We start from the raw sequence: 18,092 nt of genomic DNA, 5'->3' as shown, positions 1-18,092 counted from the left end.
TACTCTATGAAATATTTGTTTTCTTTTCTTTACGCATTACCTATGCACTGACAGGAGCTGTGGAAGGGGAAAAGGCAAGTAATGAATGTTCTATACATTAGTCAACAAAATAGCACCTATGATCCCTTCCTTTTAAAGATCTGCTCTACACATTACCTTGCTATTGCAATGGGCCTGAGCTCCACTGAAGCAGCAAGTGAAAAATCCAAATCTAGCACAGCACAATATAGCGCAGCATTGCTATTGTTATGACAACTGAGTTTGGACCGTTGATAAGTGAAGTCCTACGGCAAATAATAACACAGCCTTGGAGTTTCCTTCTTTCTAGTTTTGAGGCATCAAGCTGCTATTATACTACAAACTATATTTTCCACTTCCCATCATCAGAGTCACTTGCACCACAAACTTTTTCCTGCCCTGGGTGACAGCCCATTATTGTAGACGGTCCTGTAGTCTGATGGTGATAGAGTTGTGATAGCTACAATTCCGTTCAACATAAAGCCTGAAGATTTTCACCAATCGTGAAGAGTGGCGGTGGCAGCTATAGAACTTAAATAATAAACCTCTTCAGGAATTCTACTGAAACAAAAAAAAATAGAGTGACGTACAGGAATGTTTTGTACCAAATAAATTTGCGTAAATGAGAGTTTGCAGGTGGCCTAAAGCATGTCTGTGTTGGGAGCCAAAATGTTGAGTCCTTGAAGCTTTTGAATTGGAAACAAAGAGCTTTTCACTGCAGCACAGTCCAAATCCAGCTCAATCCTTCATTAAAAAGCTCTTGGTTCCCTGTAGGAAACTTTCAGGTTTAATAATAAGAAACCTCTATTCCACCAATACACCATATTAGAACATTCTATCCCAGGTTTCCTGTGACCCCAAATCTTGCAGCTTTCAGCAGAGATTTGTTATGGCTTGAGATTTTGTTTGAACCCAATAAGGATTGATTCAGTTTAACTCTTAAATTCACAACGGGGCTTGTTGGAAGTTACCTGTTCAGACATGACATAAAATATCTCTTGCTTTTAAGCTACATCAAATGTTTGCAGGTCAGACAATACACTAGTTAATTTTATTAAAGTCCAATTATCTAAAATGTTCTAATGAATTACCTTGACTACAATGAAAGGCCTTCTACAATAATTTCCCCTTTCTATCTTCTCAAAGACATTTCACTTAGAGTTGTCCTGAATGTGGTAAAAAAATTCTTTTTCTAAGTATTTGACATATATGGGCAAATCAGAGGCATACATCTCTTTTAAAACAGGAGATCTCTTTTGTGTTGTGCTGAAAGAGCTTGGAATATTCAAAATGACACTTAAAACAAATCTAAATACCTGCCTAATGTTTGTAATCTTGTAAATGGTTACATCAGTGTGGAGGATATTGAAGAGATACCTACCCTAGATTTAGACTTTTCAGCGATTAAAGATGAGGGACTGATGCGTCAAAAGAGGAGATGTCAGAACAAATTGGTACATTGAAGTACACCAAGCTACAGGCCCAGACAGTGTAACACCTTAGATTGCTTAAGGAATTTAAAATTACTATTAAGAAATATGTAATCTGTCATTGAAATCAGCAACTACACCAGAGGATGGAATGGTAGATGGCAGATGAATATGAATCAGTTGCTCTACTGACCTCCTCTCATAAAAGAACAAGGGGATATTCAATGGAAGTGAAAGACAACAAAATTAAAGCTTTTTTAAAAAACCCACAATACATAATTAACCTGTGTAACTTACTGCAATGTGATGTCACTGAGGCCAAGAGAGCAACAGTATTCCAAAAGAAGTCTAGTCATTTTCGTGGATAATGACAACAGCCACAGTCACATTAATTAGGGTTATTTTTTAATAAATGTAACAGATATAAAGTGTCATGTTCTAGGGCATAAATGAACCACTAACTGAAGAAACTTCCCCTCTCATCAGGTAATTCCATAACTGTCAATCTTCCGCTGAAGAAGAAGAGCTCTGTGTATACTCAAAAGTTTTTCTCACCAACAGAAGTTGGTCCAAAAAAGATATTACCTCACTCAACTTGTCTCTCTAATATCCTGGGACACACACAGCTACAAGTCCAGGGCTCTAGAGCGGAGCCCGGAGCTGGAGCGCGGAGCAGCTCTGGAGCAGTTGAGCTGCAGGTTTTTGCCTGGAGCTGCAGCAGAGCCAGAACACAGCTCCAAAGCCCTTGCTGCAACAATACTGCAAACCATCTTCCGCTACTACTAAAACAGAATACTACACTATGCAGTCCACCTGTCTGGCCAGTAGGGCAATTCCTATATGTTCATATGAACATAATGCTTTTTTGAAAAGGACTCAAAGTGAATGAGAACAGTGGTTTACTAGTTACAAGTTACGGCATCACATGTGTGGTTGAAGAGGCCGTATGATTTAGTGGATAGAATTCTGGACTGGAAGTCAGAAGACCCTGGGTCTATTCTGAGCCCTGATTTTGACTTTCTCTTTGACCTTAAACAAGTCCCTAAACCTCTCACATCATAAATCTCCATATACAAAATGGGAATGATACTGACCCTCCTTTGTGAAGAACTTTGAGATTCTTAGGTGACAAGCCCTATACAAGTACTAAATATTACTAATATTGTACTAGAACTCTGATGGCTTCCTCTCCCTCCCCTAGATCCAAACCTCCTTCCTAGTAAAAAGTTGAGTTGGAGAACGGGGGAAGGGGATGCCAAAAAGGAAAATGAAACAGAAGGGAAAGAAACAGAAATAAAATGGGAGAAGAGAATGCAGAAGAGGGAGGAACAGAAAAGAGGTGGTGTAATGAGGCAGAGTGGCCTGCCTCCAGTACAGAGAGGGTTAAGTCACCCTGGTGGGTGCAGTTAACCACACCCCACCCCCCTCCACAGGAAGTGCAGGGGTAGGCAGGAAGTATAAGAACAGGGCCCTGCAGCTCAGTTGGGGCCGGACCAGGGAAGGAGGCAGACCTCTCTCCCAGGGAGCTGAGCCCTCAGTCAAGCCCATGACTGGGAGCAGAAAGAAAAGGCAAACCACTTCCCCAGGAGGCAGAAAGCCCAGGGAGAGACTGGAGGAAGGGCCACCTGACCACGAGACTGAGAGACAGATCCCAGCAGTGACGAAGCAGCACCAGCAGGAATTGGTAGGAAGTAGCCCAGGGAAACAAGACTTTGACCCGGCTGTGCTGCCAGGATGTAAGGCAGCGATCACATGTTTCTTTGCTGACCCCACGGCAGGATCGCCCACCACTTCTAGTGCCCAGGGCTGGGACCCAGTGGACCAGGAGGCTGAAGCCATAGACTGTTAATTGCTCAGCTCACACTCACAGGGTTTGAGCCATAGAATATTGCTGTTCACCCCAGCTGACTGGTAGTTGGCTTAATCCTCTTTCGGAGGTTTGAATTGTTATTTGGGCGACTGCGCAGCTGCAAGCCAGGCTACCCAACAATATATACAGTGGACCTACTGACTCCCTGATGCCTCTGGAGGGGGCGCCCTGACCCTGAGAGAGGCAGAAAGGCTACAGGGGGTAAGGGCTGAGGTGCTGGATTAATTTAAAGGGAAACTACCAAGAGACATGGGCTCCAAATTAACTTACCACTCCAAACCATTTTTCACAGGTTCCTCAACATCCCCTTGTAGACTACCAAAGCTTCCTCCCAACAGGCCAATCACTGCCACAGTCACGCTTTCAGCAGAGGACTGGATGGATTTTGGAGTCTATCAATATTACTTATGGATTGGCCAGAGGTTTGAGGATCATAAAAAATTCTCTGGAGCTGATACAAACCCAAATCTCTTACGTGTCAATGCACAGCACAAATACAGCAAACTGGACCCCTTTCCACAAGAAGATGTGTTCTCAAATATTTCCACCATTAAAAAAATTTATATATTGTGGTAGCATCTACAGGCCCCAATCAGGGAACTGGGGCCTATTGTACCAGGCACCGTACAAAAACCTAACAAAAAGATGAAGATCTTGTCCTACCCATATCTTCCAATGGAGAAAAAATTATAGTCCTTTAAAAACCAGCCATGGAGCAGTCTAAAAATCGCAGATGTAGGATGGGCAACCTAATGACCTACTAGAAGTGTTGTCTGTGAAGTCTTTAGAAGCTTCTCCACTCCCAAAATGTGTGGCTACCCGTTAAACCTCTTGGGGGCAAGTTCAGCTAGTCCAGTTCTAGAGAAATTCAGGTTATGGCTGACCAGGAGAAACTCTTTAGGCTTTTATACAGGGGATCGTTAGCCCATGAAATGAAATCAGCCCCACTGAAAGATACAGATGCAAACAACATACTTGACTCGGAATTTTCACACATTTCCATTTCTGCTGTTTCTTCCTCTTCTTGCTCATCAGTATCTCCTGACTCATCGCTATCTTCCACCCATTTCCCTGGCATCAGCCCCGCTGAGTCATAGGAATTACACAGTGGACCCACAATGTGAGAAATGAAGGATTCCTGAAGTTGTGCCAACTGGGGAGCTGAGCGATCCATGAAAGGACTTATAGGAAGGCCAAGGCTCGCCTCTTCATCACCCTAGAGATGACAAAAATGTGTTACTTCTGTGTGATACATTATTTACATAGATATGGGGGGAGAACGTGGAGGGAGGCATCAAAGGCAATTGCAAATATTAGAAGGAAAAATATTCTGCTGTGGAGCCATCTCCTTTTACCATTTCATATTTTATAGCAGACCAGCATATAAAGGTAGCATATATACCTTCAGCCTTCATATAAAAACTACTCTACACAGTTCCAGAGCTCAAACACAAGAATAATCTGCTATAAAGAATACCCTGAATTTACAAAACATGCTCTATGAAGACTTTGTAAAGTAATGCCCACCTTCTAGTCCTGTAGTCTACATTGCCATCTTGGAAGCTTAAAAATGAAATCACCTTTCTCCATATTGTTTTTCCCCCCCATCATGTATGCAAATCATTTGTGATTTTTATCATCATTATTAGCTTGTTAGCAACTAACCACCTTATTCACAAGGGGACAGGATTTACCTTTTCAGAGCAAGGGCTGGCTTTTCAAACTAGTTTTCTTATGAATTTTGCCTTTCTTTTAAGCGGCATTATAAATAAGTTGGGCGACTCTACTTTTGTGTTTCTTTGACCTGCCGAGCTTCAGGCCATAGTCACTCGTTTCCCGAGGAACGTTGTAATGAACATGTCAATGTAGGGTCATTCAAAAATGCAAGATCCTCTGCACATGTCCCTTTGCTAGATTTCTTTTGGGGGAGTGGAGGTGGGGGGTGGGGAAGAGAGAGAAGGCCCCATCCTGGTGCTGTGATGGAAGAGTTAGTTTTCTACCAAGGTCCACTGTATGAGCCAAACACTCAAGTTCTTTTTCAATCAACCCTAATGCAGCAAAATTCCTTTATTATAAGAATTGGTCCTATAATAAAAGAATAATTGATAATGCATATGACTTGTTATGCAAACTGATGTGACTAGACTGTGGAGACCTAGATTTGAGAAATAAAACAGATCATGAACATTATTGAAGATCCACAGTCAATTTCTAAGACATTACATCCATGTTGAATTTGTTTCCAAGTGCCTAGTTTCTCTGAGTATCCAAGATATGGTTAAATGAATCATCTCCCTTTTGAGAAAAGGGAAACACAAAGAGTAAACAGTTAAACTTCGATGAATGCCTCACTTCCAGCTTTCCTGCATTTTCTAACAAGGTACACACAGTTCAATGCTCAGCTATCAAATATTTGATCTCCCCCCTCCCATCATTATCTCAAAACCAGAGTGTGTGCACATTCCTGAGATAACAAGTGGATTAACCAGAGATGGCAGTTCTCTCTCCTTCACAGCATGACATCTCAGATTTCATGTGAAGAAGTTGTCAATGTTGGGAAGAAAGTCGACTGATGAAAAGTTTAACATTAATCAAGCTTAATTCTTTCAAGCTTGATTATGAGCTCGATTTACAGTTGGAAACAACACACATGTCTCACTGGTCTTCCTTTAAATATCAACATTAAAACTCATTAAACATACTGCAACAATATTGTGTGTTTTTCTAAATTTAAATACAATAAGTTAGAATTTGTACAGAGATATAATTCTTCAAAGCCCAGTGCACTTCTGTTTTTTAATGGAGAGGGGTGCTGTCAAGAATGGCTCCCAATTTTCATGGCATATGCTGAACATAAGAACAAAAGGATGGCCGAACTGTGTCAGACCAAAGGTCCATCCAGCCCAGTAGCCTGTCTACCGACAGTGACCAATGCCAGGTGTCCCAGAGGGAGTGAACCTAACAGGTAATCATTAAGTGATCTCTCTCCTGCCATCCATCTCCACCCTCTGACAAACATAGAGACACCATTCCTTACTGATACTGGCTAATAGCCATTAATGGACTTAACCCCCATGAATTTATCCAGTTCTCTTTTAAACCCAGTTATAGTCCTAGCCTTCACAATCTCCTCAGGCAAGGAGTTCCACAGGTTGACTGTGCACTGTGTGAAGAAGAACTTCCTTTTATTTGTTTTAAACCTGCTGCCCGTTAATTTCATTTGGTGGCCCCGAGTTTTTATATTATGGGAACAAGTAAATAACTTTTCCTTATTCACTTTCTCCACAGCACTCATGATTTTATATACCTCTATCATATCCGCCCTTAGTCTCCTCTTTTCTAAGCTGAAAAGTCCTAGCCTCTTTAATCTCTCCTCATATGGGACCCGTTCCAAACCCCTAATCATTTTAGTTGCCCTTCTTTGAACCTTTTCTAATGCCAGTATATCTTTTTTGAGATGAGGTGACCACATCTGTACGCAGTATTCAAGATGTGGGCGTACCATGGATTTATATAAGGGCAATAAGATATGAATTACATTGTACATTTGCAATCCACTTTTCTAGCAAACCTACTTTGGGGAGACTAGTGTATCCCTTATAATTCTTCCTTTCAGAATGAGAAACTGGATGTTTTCCCTAAAATAGACAGTTGTTTTAGGAGCTGGGGGAGTGGGAAAGGTGATAAGGTGTTGGCTAGATCCTCAGCTAAAATAAATCAGCTGATACATCTGAGCCCATTGTCTCTAATACCTGCAGCAGGTTCTGGAGGAAAATTGCTACTATACATCATGTTGGCATGGCAACTAATGTCATTCAAAGGACATAATGAAAAGCACATTGCATAAAGCACTCAGAAGCATTGATTTTTTCAGGAACAAAGTGCATTGATCAAAAATCTCTAACAATTTAATAGAATATTTCTGGCTATCAGCCATGTTGGAAGTCACTTTCAAGCCAAGAATTAAACGGTACTATATAGTGCCCATCCTAAAAGGAAGACTGAGAGCAAGGGCAATGAAGATAAAACCTTAATCCGAGTGTGCAGATGGAATGAATCTACTGTAAAGCACACAACATCATAATGCTTTTGCTGATCTTCTTTTAGGGTTCCTTGTCAACAGCTTTTATGACATTGCTGCCTTTAGTGTACCAGAACATGTACTGTGCATTTCTTCAGCTGTGACAGATCCAATGTGAGCCACGTCATTATATTTGATTGGTATGCAGTGGAGTTTAAATGACTGCATCTCTTTACGTGAGATACAATGAGGTGCAGCAAAGAAATAATAAGAACACAGTCCTGGAGGAAAATCCAGGAGATTAGGGCAGAACTCTCTCTTGCAGTAGGATTTATTTTTAATAATTAGTCTTATATTTATGCAGAGGCTAGTGTCCTTTTGCATCCTCGGGTGCTTTGAACGAAGAGGCCAGATAAATGCTTGAATTTTTTTTTCTCTCACTCCTCCTACATACACTACCAGGGAGCAGAGGGAAGCCAGACCTTTCCCAATGCAGTCGCTAATATGCTAAAACTAGGGGCAGTCAGCACCCTGCAGTGCTTAACATGCAAACTCTGGGTCACTGTCCAGCCCTTCCCAGAAGATTCTTGGGCCTTGTGGGGGCAGTGGCTCAGCTTGCTGGCCCATTCCCGATGACATAAGATATATGGTGTAGTTACCCCTGAAAACTCAGGGGGGGAACTGGCCTTGGATACAATGGGATAGTTCCCCGGAATACAGGCAGTGCTAAATAGGCAAAACAGGTGCCTCTAATTCTAACTGGAAAAGATTAAGATCAGGGCTCCCTCAGAACTCAAACTTCCAAGGGAATACTAGGGGGTTGCTTTGCTTCCAGTTCCTTGCAAACCAAGCTATGGTGTTCTGTTCTTGAATGCTATCATGAACTTTGAACCGGGCATAGTTCATGCAAAAACGGAAAGTGTATTCCTCAAACTTTCTTTAAAAATAAAAGTAATTTCACCCAGCACTGAAATGCAATCAACTCCAAGCTAAAATGCAGCCACACTACAGAATAATTTAGGACAGAAAATAAATTCATTCCTGCTTTGGGCACATATTTACCTGTTCATAGAATTCATTAACAATGCCCTCTGTCCACTGCAGATGCAAGTCTTTGCATTTGGCAGGCCCATTGATGTCAGCCAGTTTGATGCACATTTGGCAAACCAGCAAGCGGTCATTTTCATTAGTCCAGTCAATTCCAACATCATCATTCACCTGGAAGATACACAAAGGGATAAAACCATTATAATAGCCCATGGTAAGAGGAAAATCTTGTCCTGTGATGTGCTAAAACATGCTCAGCTACTGAATGCAAACTATAAACCTAAATAGGTGGGTTTGCCCAGGTTTGTAATTTAAGAGTGTAGATCAAGCATGAAAAAGAAGAAGTAGTTCCAATAATTAAGGTTTGAGATAGATAATTATGAATCATATAATTATTTAGCAATTAACACTCTGGCTCTAAAGCATTAATAGCAGAAGACAGACCTACAACATTTTCTAAGAAATGATGGCCTTATCTATACACAAAGTTGCACCAATTTAACTAGAGGTGTGTTCTAAAACCAATTTTAGTTAAACTGGTGCAAGCTTGTGTGTAGACAGACAAGGCCTACATTTCTTTTCTATTTGGGCTAAATGTGTTTGAAAGAGTTCTCCCACAAAAAAAACCCCCAGCAACAGCTGACACACATTATTCTGCCCCTTTTAAAACAAAAGGGTTTTCTTGTGATCTAACGTGACCACAGCTATAATTTAAATAATGAAGCAGCTTTAGTCTCTCAATACAAGATCAAATAGGCAGCGGTAAGGCACAGGGAAATCAATGGCTTCACATTTCTACCAGAGTGGTTTCTCTCTCCAGTATTCTAATGATGTGACTACGTATCCTACCTCCACTGTGCCAATGATACCAGCCTTCATTGCCCATTAGTTCAATTTTCCCTAAAGCACCTTCACCCTTTCTCCCACACCACCCTTTATGCATGGGAGAAGTTCCCAATTAATATCTGTGTCATTGTGTTCATTCAAATCTCTCCTTAGAACTAACCTATCTCAATGTCTACAAAACACTGGACAATGGAAGCTGGTATGCTAAGACCACTCCTTATGACAGGGGTCGGCAATGTTCGGCACGTGGCTCATCAGGGTAAGCACCGGGCCAGGCCAGTTTTATTTTCCTGCTGACGCGGCAGGTTCGGCCAATCGCGGCCCCCACTGGCCACGGTTCGCCGTCCCGGGCCAATGGGGGTGGTGGGAAGCGTTGCGGGCGAGCAATGTGCTGGCCGCGGCTTCTCGCCGCCCCCATTGGCCTGGGACGGCAAACCGCGGCCAGTGGGGGCCGCGATCGGCCGAACCTGCTGCGTCAGCAGGTAAATAAAACTGGCCTGGCCCGCCAGGGTGCTTACCCTGGTGAGCCGCGTGCCGAACGTTGCCGACCCCTGCCTTATGACATCATACATGACTTCCTCAGTGTTACCTGGTCTTCCCCCTACTTGTTATATCCACTTGTTGTCCATTGCACATTTTACACTGCAAGCTTTTTGGGGCAGGGACTGTTACATGTATTTATGCTGCCTGCAGCCCAGCATAAATGGGCCCTGATCTCTGACTGGGGCCTGTAGACACTTCTGCAATATAAATGAGTGATTAAATCACTAAGAATCATAGATAATTTCCTTTAAGGCAGAGACAAATTTAGCACAGAAAGTTTTATTTGGTTAATATTTTCAGCTATTCCTCCCACTTTATTGTGTAACCACTCACACTACCCAATGACCCAACATAGGGGGAAGCTGCCAACTGTCATTACAAATCTATAGTCAGTCAACAGGACATGCCACTTCAAGCCATCCATCTGATTTCCTCTTCTGAGAGAGTGCAAATATCACCTTCACATGTGACATCTAGCGTCCACCTGCCATATAAATTTAAACCAAGTTTAATGTTGAGAACCTCCAAGTAATGTCTGGCAGGGTACTAATGAGTGGCTAGCATGCCTATTTCTCAAATATATCATGTTTTGTTCCTGGATCTAGAGCTATACTACTTCTGGCTTTAACTCATCCTTTTTCTCTGGCTATTTAACCTCACAAAAATGAAAATTTAGGACAAAGTTATCAAATCCAGGTGTCTAAATCAAGGCACCAAAATCAGTGATCTAGGCATCAAATTCAGTCCCCACTGACATTAACAGGAGTCCTTCCGTTGACTGCAGTGGGCTTTGGATTGGGCTCCATCTGACCTGATCTGCAGAGATGCTGAAAACCCACCCATCTGTCTGATTTTAGTGGGATATAAGAGTGCTCAGCACCTCCAAAAAATCAGTTCACTTATTTAGGTACCTTACTATGGATTTAGATGCCTAATTGAAATGTTTGGACTAGGTTCTTAACACAGTACATAAGATGTCTATTTTCAGCCATTTAAAAAGAGAGAGAATGGTTAAGGAGAAATGGAAAACAAAACTGATCACACGTTCATAGGTTCCAAGCTTTCTGCATGTGGTTCCTTCATCAGTGTATCCACAGAGAGAGAGAGAGGCAATACCATGTTGCTGAGGGATGCAGCTTAATATCCAGTTAAAGTAACTAATTTCTGGTAATTTTCAATAGCTAAATGAATATTATGAAAAATTGTTCAGAACCTGTTTTTAGAAATACCTGTTACTGTTTCAGTATCACTATTCACTGAATGGAGATGTGTCTCTGTCTGTGGGGCTGCCTTTTTAGTGATCTTTCCCAGCTGGTGACCCATTTGATGTACAGAAGGGCACAAAGAATCCTCTTTCCCTTTAGAAAACATTGGAAATTAAAATTTCTTATTACCTTGGCATTGAATCTGGCTACAAAATCGAAGTGTTTCTTCAGGTCAGTGGCCAAAATGGCCTCAATTACAAGGAAGCGGAAATGCTTGAATTCCACGTGATCAAGGTTGACTAAGAAGTTATATTCTGGCCTGGACATGAAAAGATTCCACGCAGCAGCTGCGTGATGGTTCTCCAAAACAGAGCGGTCGTTATACAGCACGGCCTGTGGAAACAATACACTGATTTAAGAATTAAGAATCCTCCTAGCGTCTGAAACAGAAAAACATGAAATAAGAATGACTATTGGAATAATGAAATGACTTTTGATGATGGGAGAAATGAGAGAAAGGATCAGGTCTTTAAAAAAATTTTTGCAGAGATTTTAAGGAGTGTTAATTTCTGACAGCAGTAACAGCAGTTGTGGTTAAGACCGATTTGGAAGATCCAGCTCTTGCACTCTAGACAATCTCCCATTTCTGGTTGACCCATGCTGTGATGAGTTAATCTGGTGTTTTATATTAGCCATTAATGCATTGGCAGAGAGCAGATAAATTCACTATATAGCAGTGGTCAACTGGAAATAGGAGATCCTTTGGAGTGCAAGACCTGAAGACATGTGCATATGTGTTATATATATTTTACACAAACACACAAATGCACACTTTAATATTAGCCATTAATGAATATATATTATATGTAATAGTACTTCCATCACTTCACAGAGCTACAGTCTTCAAGAGCAATGGTGTTTTCTGGTTGGGGCTTCTAACTGGTTCTCTCAATCTAGTATGGTTACATAGTTCCCATCATACGAATATGTGAACTTCTAGCTCCCGTATTTTATACATATATGACCTGACAGAACCTGCAACACCAAAATCCCCAATTGGTTAAAATTCCACTGATGTTGAAGTCCCTAGTGCTGAGAAATGATGGATGCTCCATTCAGAACTAGATCAAACAAAGCTCTAGGGAATATAGGTTAGGGAACAGTCCTGCACTGGTCCAGAATTTAAAGTCACATGGTCAAATTCTGCTTGAATTTCAGCCACAATCTCTTGACTGTTTAGCATAAGGAGAGAAATACCAAATTTGCCTGAGAATAAATAGAGTTTTATTTAGTTTTGTGGAGATGTGTCTACATATATTCAAGTACATACTTGAATATCATTTTTTTCATTACCAACTGCGTCAAAGTAGTATTGTTATAGTCTTCTGAAGTCATCACAGTTCCTCACTGCATAGATCATGTTGCAAAATTTGAGCTGCTGTGAGCAGCCCCTTCTGCCTAGCCACAGAGTAAACATGTCACCTTTGTGACACATATACCCTGCCGGATGGGATCATTCTTGAAGGGAGATTTTTGGCTAGGCAGCAGCACTTTGCCATTCCTCAAAGCTGCTGCTGCTGTTCTGGTAACAAAGCAAGTGATCAAAAGAGGGGAGGAACCAGATCCGAATAGAAACTTTGCGGACTTCAAGTGATATCAAAGTGAAATGAAATCCTACAGGGACTTTGATGCTGCCCCTTCATTTATTTACAACACAGTAAGTACTGTACATTAAGAGCTATCATCTAACTTCTATTCCTGACTTTTACAACTGTTTAACCAGAACAAGTGTTTTTTTTGCTGAATCTTAGGAGAATAGACTCAGACTCATAGACTTTAAGGTCAGAAGGGACCATTATGATCATCTAGTCTGACCTCCTGCACAATGCAGGCCACAGAATCTCATCCACCCACTCCTGTAACAAACCCCTAACCTATGTCTGAGTTATTGAAGTCCTCAAATTGTGATTTAAAGACCTCAAGGTGCAGAGAATCCTCCATCAAGTGACCCATGCCCCACGTTGCAGAGGAAGGTGAAAAATCTCCAGGGCCTCTGCCAATCTGCCTTGGAGGAAAATTCTTTCCCAACTCCAAATATGGTGATCAGTTAAACCCTGAGCATGTGGGCAAGACTCACCAGCCAGCACCCAGGAAAGAATTCTCTGTAGTAACTTAGATCCCAACCCATCTAACATCCCATCACAGACCATTGGGCATATTTACCTGCTAATAATCAAAGACCAATTAATTGCCAGAATTAGGCTATCCCATCATACCATCCCCTCCATAAACTTATCAAGCTTAGTCTTGAAGCTAGATATGTCTTTTGCCCCCACTACTCCCCTTGGAAGGCTGTTCCAGAACTTCACTCCTCTAATGGTTAGAAACCTTCGTCTAATTTCAAGTCTAAACTTCCTAATGTTCAGTTTATATCCATTTGTTCGTATGTCCACGTTGGTACTAAGTTTAAATAATTCCTCTCCCTCCCTGACATTTATCTCTGATATATTTATAAAGAGCAATCATATCTCCCCTCAGTCTTCTTTTGGTTAGGCTAAACAAGCCAAGCTCTTTGAGTCTCCTTTCAGAAGACAGGTTTTCCATTCCTCGGATCATCCTAGTAGCCCTTCTCTGTACCTGTTCCAGTTTGAATTCATCCTTCTTAAACATGGGAGACCAGAACTGCACACAATATTCCAGATGAGGTTTCACCAGTGCCTTGTATAACGGTACTAACACCTCCTTATCTTTACTGGAAATACCTCGCCTAATGCATCCCAAGTCCGCATTAGCTTTTTTAACAGTCATATCACATTGGCGGCTCATAGTCATCCTGTGATCAACCAATATTCCGAGGTCCTTCTCCTCCTCTGTTACTTCCAACTGATGTGTCCCCAATTTATAACCAAAATTCTTGTTATTAATCCCTAGATGCATGACCTTGTACTTTTCACTATTGAATGTCATCCTATTACTATTACTCCAGTTTACAAGGTCATCCAGATCTTCCTGTATGATATCCCGTCCTTCTCTGTATTAGCAATACCTCCCAGCTTTGTGTCATCCGCAAACTTTATTAGCACATTCCCACTTTTTGTGCCAAGGTCAGTAATAAAAAGATTAAATAAGATTGGTCCCAAAATGCAGGAGGAGCTTTCCTCTCTACTAACACAGGCATAGTACCTCACCAACATCAATGGATTTCATCCTCTCAACATCCTCATGAGGTAGAGAAGTACTATCCACATATTATAGATGGGAAACTGAGGCACAGTGAGGCCAAATGACTTGCCTAAGGTCACATAGGAAGTCTGTGTCCCAGCTGAGAACTGAACTCAGGATTTCTGAGTCACAGTCTAGGTCCGTAATCACTAGCTCACCCTTCTTTTCTTCCAGAAATAACAATCATAAGCTCCTTTTTACAGAGTATGCTGAAGCTACATTGTGGTTTGGAATGTAAAGGATGGAAGGACGGTCTTCTGGTTAAGACATGGACTGGGTTCAGGAAATCTGAATTTAGTGGCCAACACTGGCACAGACTTCTTGTGCAACTCATTTAATGTCCCTTTGCATTAGTGCTGAATCTATAAATAGGAGGTAAGAATACTTCCCTACCTCTCTAGAAATTAGTAAAGATAAATTCATTATTGGTTATGAGGTGCTCAAATGCTACTACGGATGAGCAATCAAAGAAATAGCTGGTGCAAAATCTGACTTCTCCTGTACACAGAAAAACATGAAAAAACAAGGTTTTTGAAAAAACATATGAAGTCAGTGTATTCACTGCACAGAAGTTAGGAGTTCCATATGAACTGACAGAAATGTAGCCTCTCTTCCTCCAAATGTTTTTTTTAAAATCAACAAATCCATCAATAAGTTAAATAGAAAAAATCCACTTAGCCCCAAATTAAAGAGATGCTGTTGGTGCTGCATAGTTTAAGTGTACCATGCTCGACAACATACCGTAGAACAATCACAATTTGTGCAATAAGAAATACAGTAGTCAATGCTAACAATTTCATAGTTTACATCAGGCGAGTACCCGATGCAAGCCAAAAGCACCCCTGACAATGAAAAGCTGTGCTCAAAAGTCTTTGGAGGCTTAACGATTATGTAGACTTTAAAAACATGGCCCAAGACTTACCTGAGACGCGCTGGTTGCAACCAAAAAGGCATTGGTCCTTCCTGGATGATCATAATCATGCATGGCTGCAGCTACATAAAGCGCCATCAATTCTAGGGCAGGGATGTTGCCAGAAAGGCAGCCGTAACTCTCATCTGCAGGTGTGTACATCTTCGAAAACACATATCCCATATGGCCATGAGTGATTCCACTATCAGAATCTGAGCAGAAATAGAGTCCCTTGAGTATTAATTACTTATTGAAAATATAGACCATGAGCAAAATTGCCTGTGTGTTACAACCCTCCCCCTCCCCCAAAAACATTTGACCAAAAACAATCATCTCAGATCGGGTCTAGTATCCAAGTGCAGAAATACTCAACTCAATGATTTCTGATATTCTGTGTATGTTCCAGCAATTCAAAAATGACTGTTACCCTAACTAGAACTGGCACAATTGGATGTTTATTTGTAAGCATTTTTTTTCAATTGTTAATTTAAATTTTCTCAGTTGTGCAAAATTCTGGGTTTTAAGCATTTTCCTCCTCTTTTTATGTATGTAAATTTTGCAGGCAATAATGGGGGAGTCAGACAATAATTATTTAGTGACAGTAGATGTTTGGATTCAAAAAGTTAAAGCTTTATAAAATTGATAAACACAAGCTGTCAACTTCACATGTCAAAATACACATAGTAAATATCCTTAAATCAAATACTTATAAGTTCTCAAGCAGCATTTTTCTTACTTTGCCTACCTGTAATTTTGATTATTTTTTCATTAGTTTGCATGTGTACAATGAAATTGACGTTCACCAACATTTACCAGTAAAAATCAAACCTTCCAAGTCTCATCATAACACTGTAAATTTATGTGCAATTAATTAATTAATTGTGAGGCATTAATCAATGAACAGCCCAGCGTTTCTTAGCTAATCCAGATTTACATAGCATGGCTCTCTGTTTCCCTCCAATGGCTGGACCACATAGAGGTTTCTGAGTCATTTACAGACTTTGAGCTAATAGATTTGGGTCTTTAAGCTCAGGCAGTGGAGACAGTCCGAGACTTCTGGAACAGATCACTTTCAGAGGCAGATCCTGGCCTAGCCAGATTCCAGGCCTATTCCGCTATGGTAATTCTTATGAGTGAATGTCTTTCAAAAATGTTTTTTGTAAAACATCTTTCCACCCAAAAGATCCAAAGTGTTTATTAACAATACACACAAGCTCCGCTAACTTGCAGACACCACTGGTGTCATCTCTTAAGTGGCTTGTAGAAAGAAAGGGCTTAAAAAGAACATGAAAAAGTAAAATGGTCCTACAAAGCTTACAAAAGTCTTGAATTCACATATTTTTAAGTGTAAAATTCTGTGCGTCTACAGTATAATTAGGAACCTACCAAATTCATGGTGGTTCATTTTGGTAAATTTCAGTCATAGGATTTTAAGCATCTTAAACGTCATAGATTCAGATCTTGAAATCTGAAATTTCACAGTGTTGTAACCATAGGTGTCCCGACCCAAAAGGGAGCCATGGGGGGATTGCGAGGCTATTGTAGGGGAGTCGCGGTATTGCCATCCTTATTTCTGTGTGGCTGGCGGCAGCGATGCTGCCTTCAGACCTGGGTTTTCAGCCAGCAACCGTGAAGCTTCCTGCAGCTGAGGGAGGTTCCCGGAGGTGTGTCTGACCTGTGCAGGGGAAAAGAAAGTGCCATCCCTTCTCAGCCAAGCCTAGTAGCTGGAGCCCAGTAGGAAGCCCCAGCTAGAGTGTCCCCAACCCCACCACTGCCTGACCCCAATGCTCAGGGATTAAAGGGGTCTGGGGACGTGTGTGTGTGTGTGTGTGTGTGTGTGAGTGTGTGTGTGAGTGTGTGTGTGTGTGTGTGACAGAGAGAGACAGAGAGAGAAACACCATGGCGCCTTCTCTGATCACAGCACCCTGGGTGGTTGCCCATGTCGCCCAGCTATATGGCCAGTCTTGCTCCCCACTCCAAGTGACAACTTCCCCTCCACCCCCTCCCCATATCATGCCACCCTCACTTCTGTGCTGCTGTTGGTGGTGGCTCTGCCTTCAGAGTGGGGCACCTGGCCAGTAGCTGCTACTCTCTGTCTGCCCAGCTCTGAAGGTAGTGTAGAAGTAAGGGTGGCAATACTGTGACACTCCTACAACAGCCAGATTTCATAGGGGAGACCGGATTTCACGGTCTGTGAGGCGTTTTTCATGGCCATGAATTTGGTAGGGCCCTAAGTATAGTTGATGGAAATCCACTGGAAAGAATCAGTCTACCACAGTTGCAACATACAAATAAATATTCTAGCACACATTAAATATCAAATATATATTGCTGAAATTGTTTGAAAGTCTAGCAAATGAAATGTACAGTATTCCACAACCCATGTCTTAAAAGAACAGTATATTAAAAAGAATACCTGAATCACTTGCTGACCCATGGTCGTTAATCACAGTTGAGAGTCCTGGGATAGGCTGAGTAGTAAGGTACCAAACAGCATGTAGAACATCAGTCGCATGAATTCTGTTGTGATCTATGTACAAATCAAGGCAATCGATGACACTGTTATTAAACATGCAGATTCTTTCTATCAGAGGGCACACAACACCATCTACTGGATACAACGGGGAACTTCTAGGGAGTTTCAGTTCAAGAAACAGCAAAAAACCAACAGACATTACAAGATCTGAGGACCCCCACTTATTTTACAATTCTGTAAGTTTTCAGCTTTCCTTTTACTACTAGGTTGCTACTGGAGGGGGAGCTTTTATACACATGGCAGGAAGAGGGGAAGCCCTGGGGGAGAACTACTCCCCCAGGCAAGAGAGAAGAGAGGGAGCTTTTAGCATAGGAATGAGAGCCCTGCTCCTTTCTACTTCCCCGGCCTTTTGTTATGCAAGTATCATCTGGTCAATACAAAGGGTAAAATACTGGTTCCTCTAAAATCAATGGAAAGACTCCCATTCACGTCACGGTGGCCAGG

The 18,092-nt window shown here is 41.5% G+C and overlaps 1 protein-coding gene across 2 annotated transcripts in view; it reads right to left on the bottom strand.

The window, feature by feature from the left end:
- The window catches only part of PDE3A (phosphodiesterase 3A), a 377,696-nt gene that overhangs the window by 10,406 nt on the left and 349,198 nt on the right, over positions 1 to 18,092 (bottom strand). For both annotated transcript variants that reach the window (XM_054036366.1, XM_054036368.1), the window contains 5 exons: positions 17,529 to 17,642; positions 15,125 to 15,324; positions 11,170 to 11,373; positions 8,402 to 8,557; positions 4,294 to 4,534 (listed from right to left, as the gene is read on the bottom strand). In XM_054036366.1, coding sequence (XP_053892341.1) covers positions 4,294 to 4,534; positions 8,402 to 8,557; positions 11,170 to 11,373; positions 15,125 to 15,324; positions 17,529 to 17,642 — 915 coding nt within the window. The remainder of the gene's footprint in view (positions 1 to 4,293; positions 4,535 to 8,401; positions 8,558 to 11,169; positions 11,374 to 15,124; positions 15,325 to 17,528; positions 17,643 to 18,092) is intronic.

The sequence above is a fragment of the Malaclemys terrapin genome, chromosome 1 (genome assembly GCF_027887155.1).
Source record: "Malaclemys terrapin pileata isolate rMalTer1 chromosome 1, rMalTer1.hap1, whole genome shotgun sequence".
Taxonomy (NCBI): domain Eukaryota; kingdom Metazoa; phylum Chordata; order Testudines; family Emydidae; genus Malaclemys; species Malaclemys terrapin.
The sequence above is the reverse complement of the archived record's forward strand: the minus strand, read 5'-3'. Positions and strand labels throughout refer to the sequence as shown.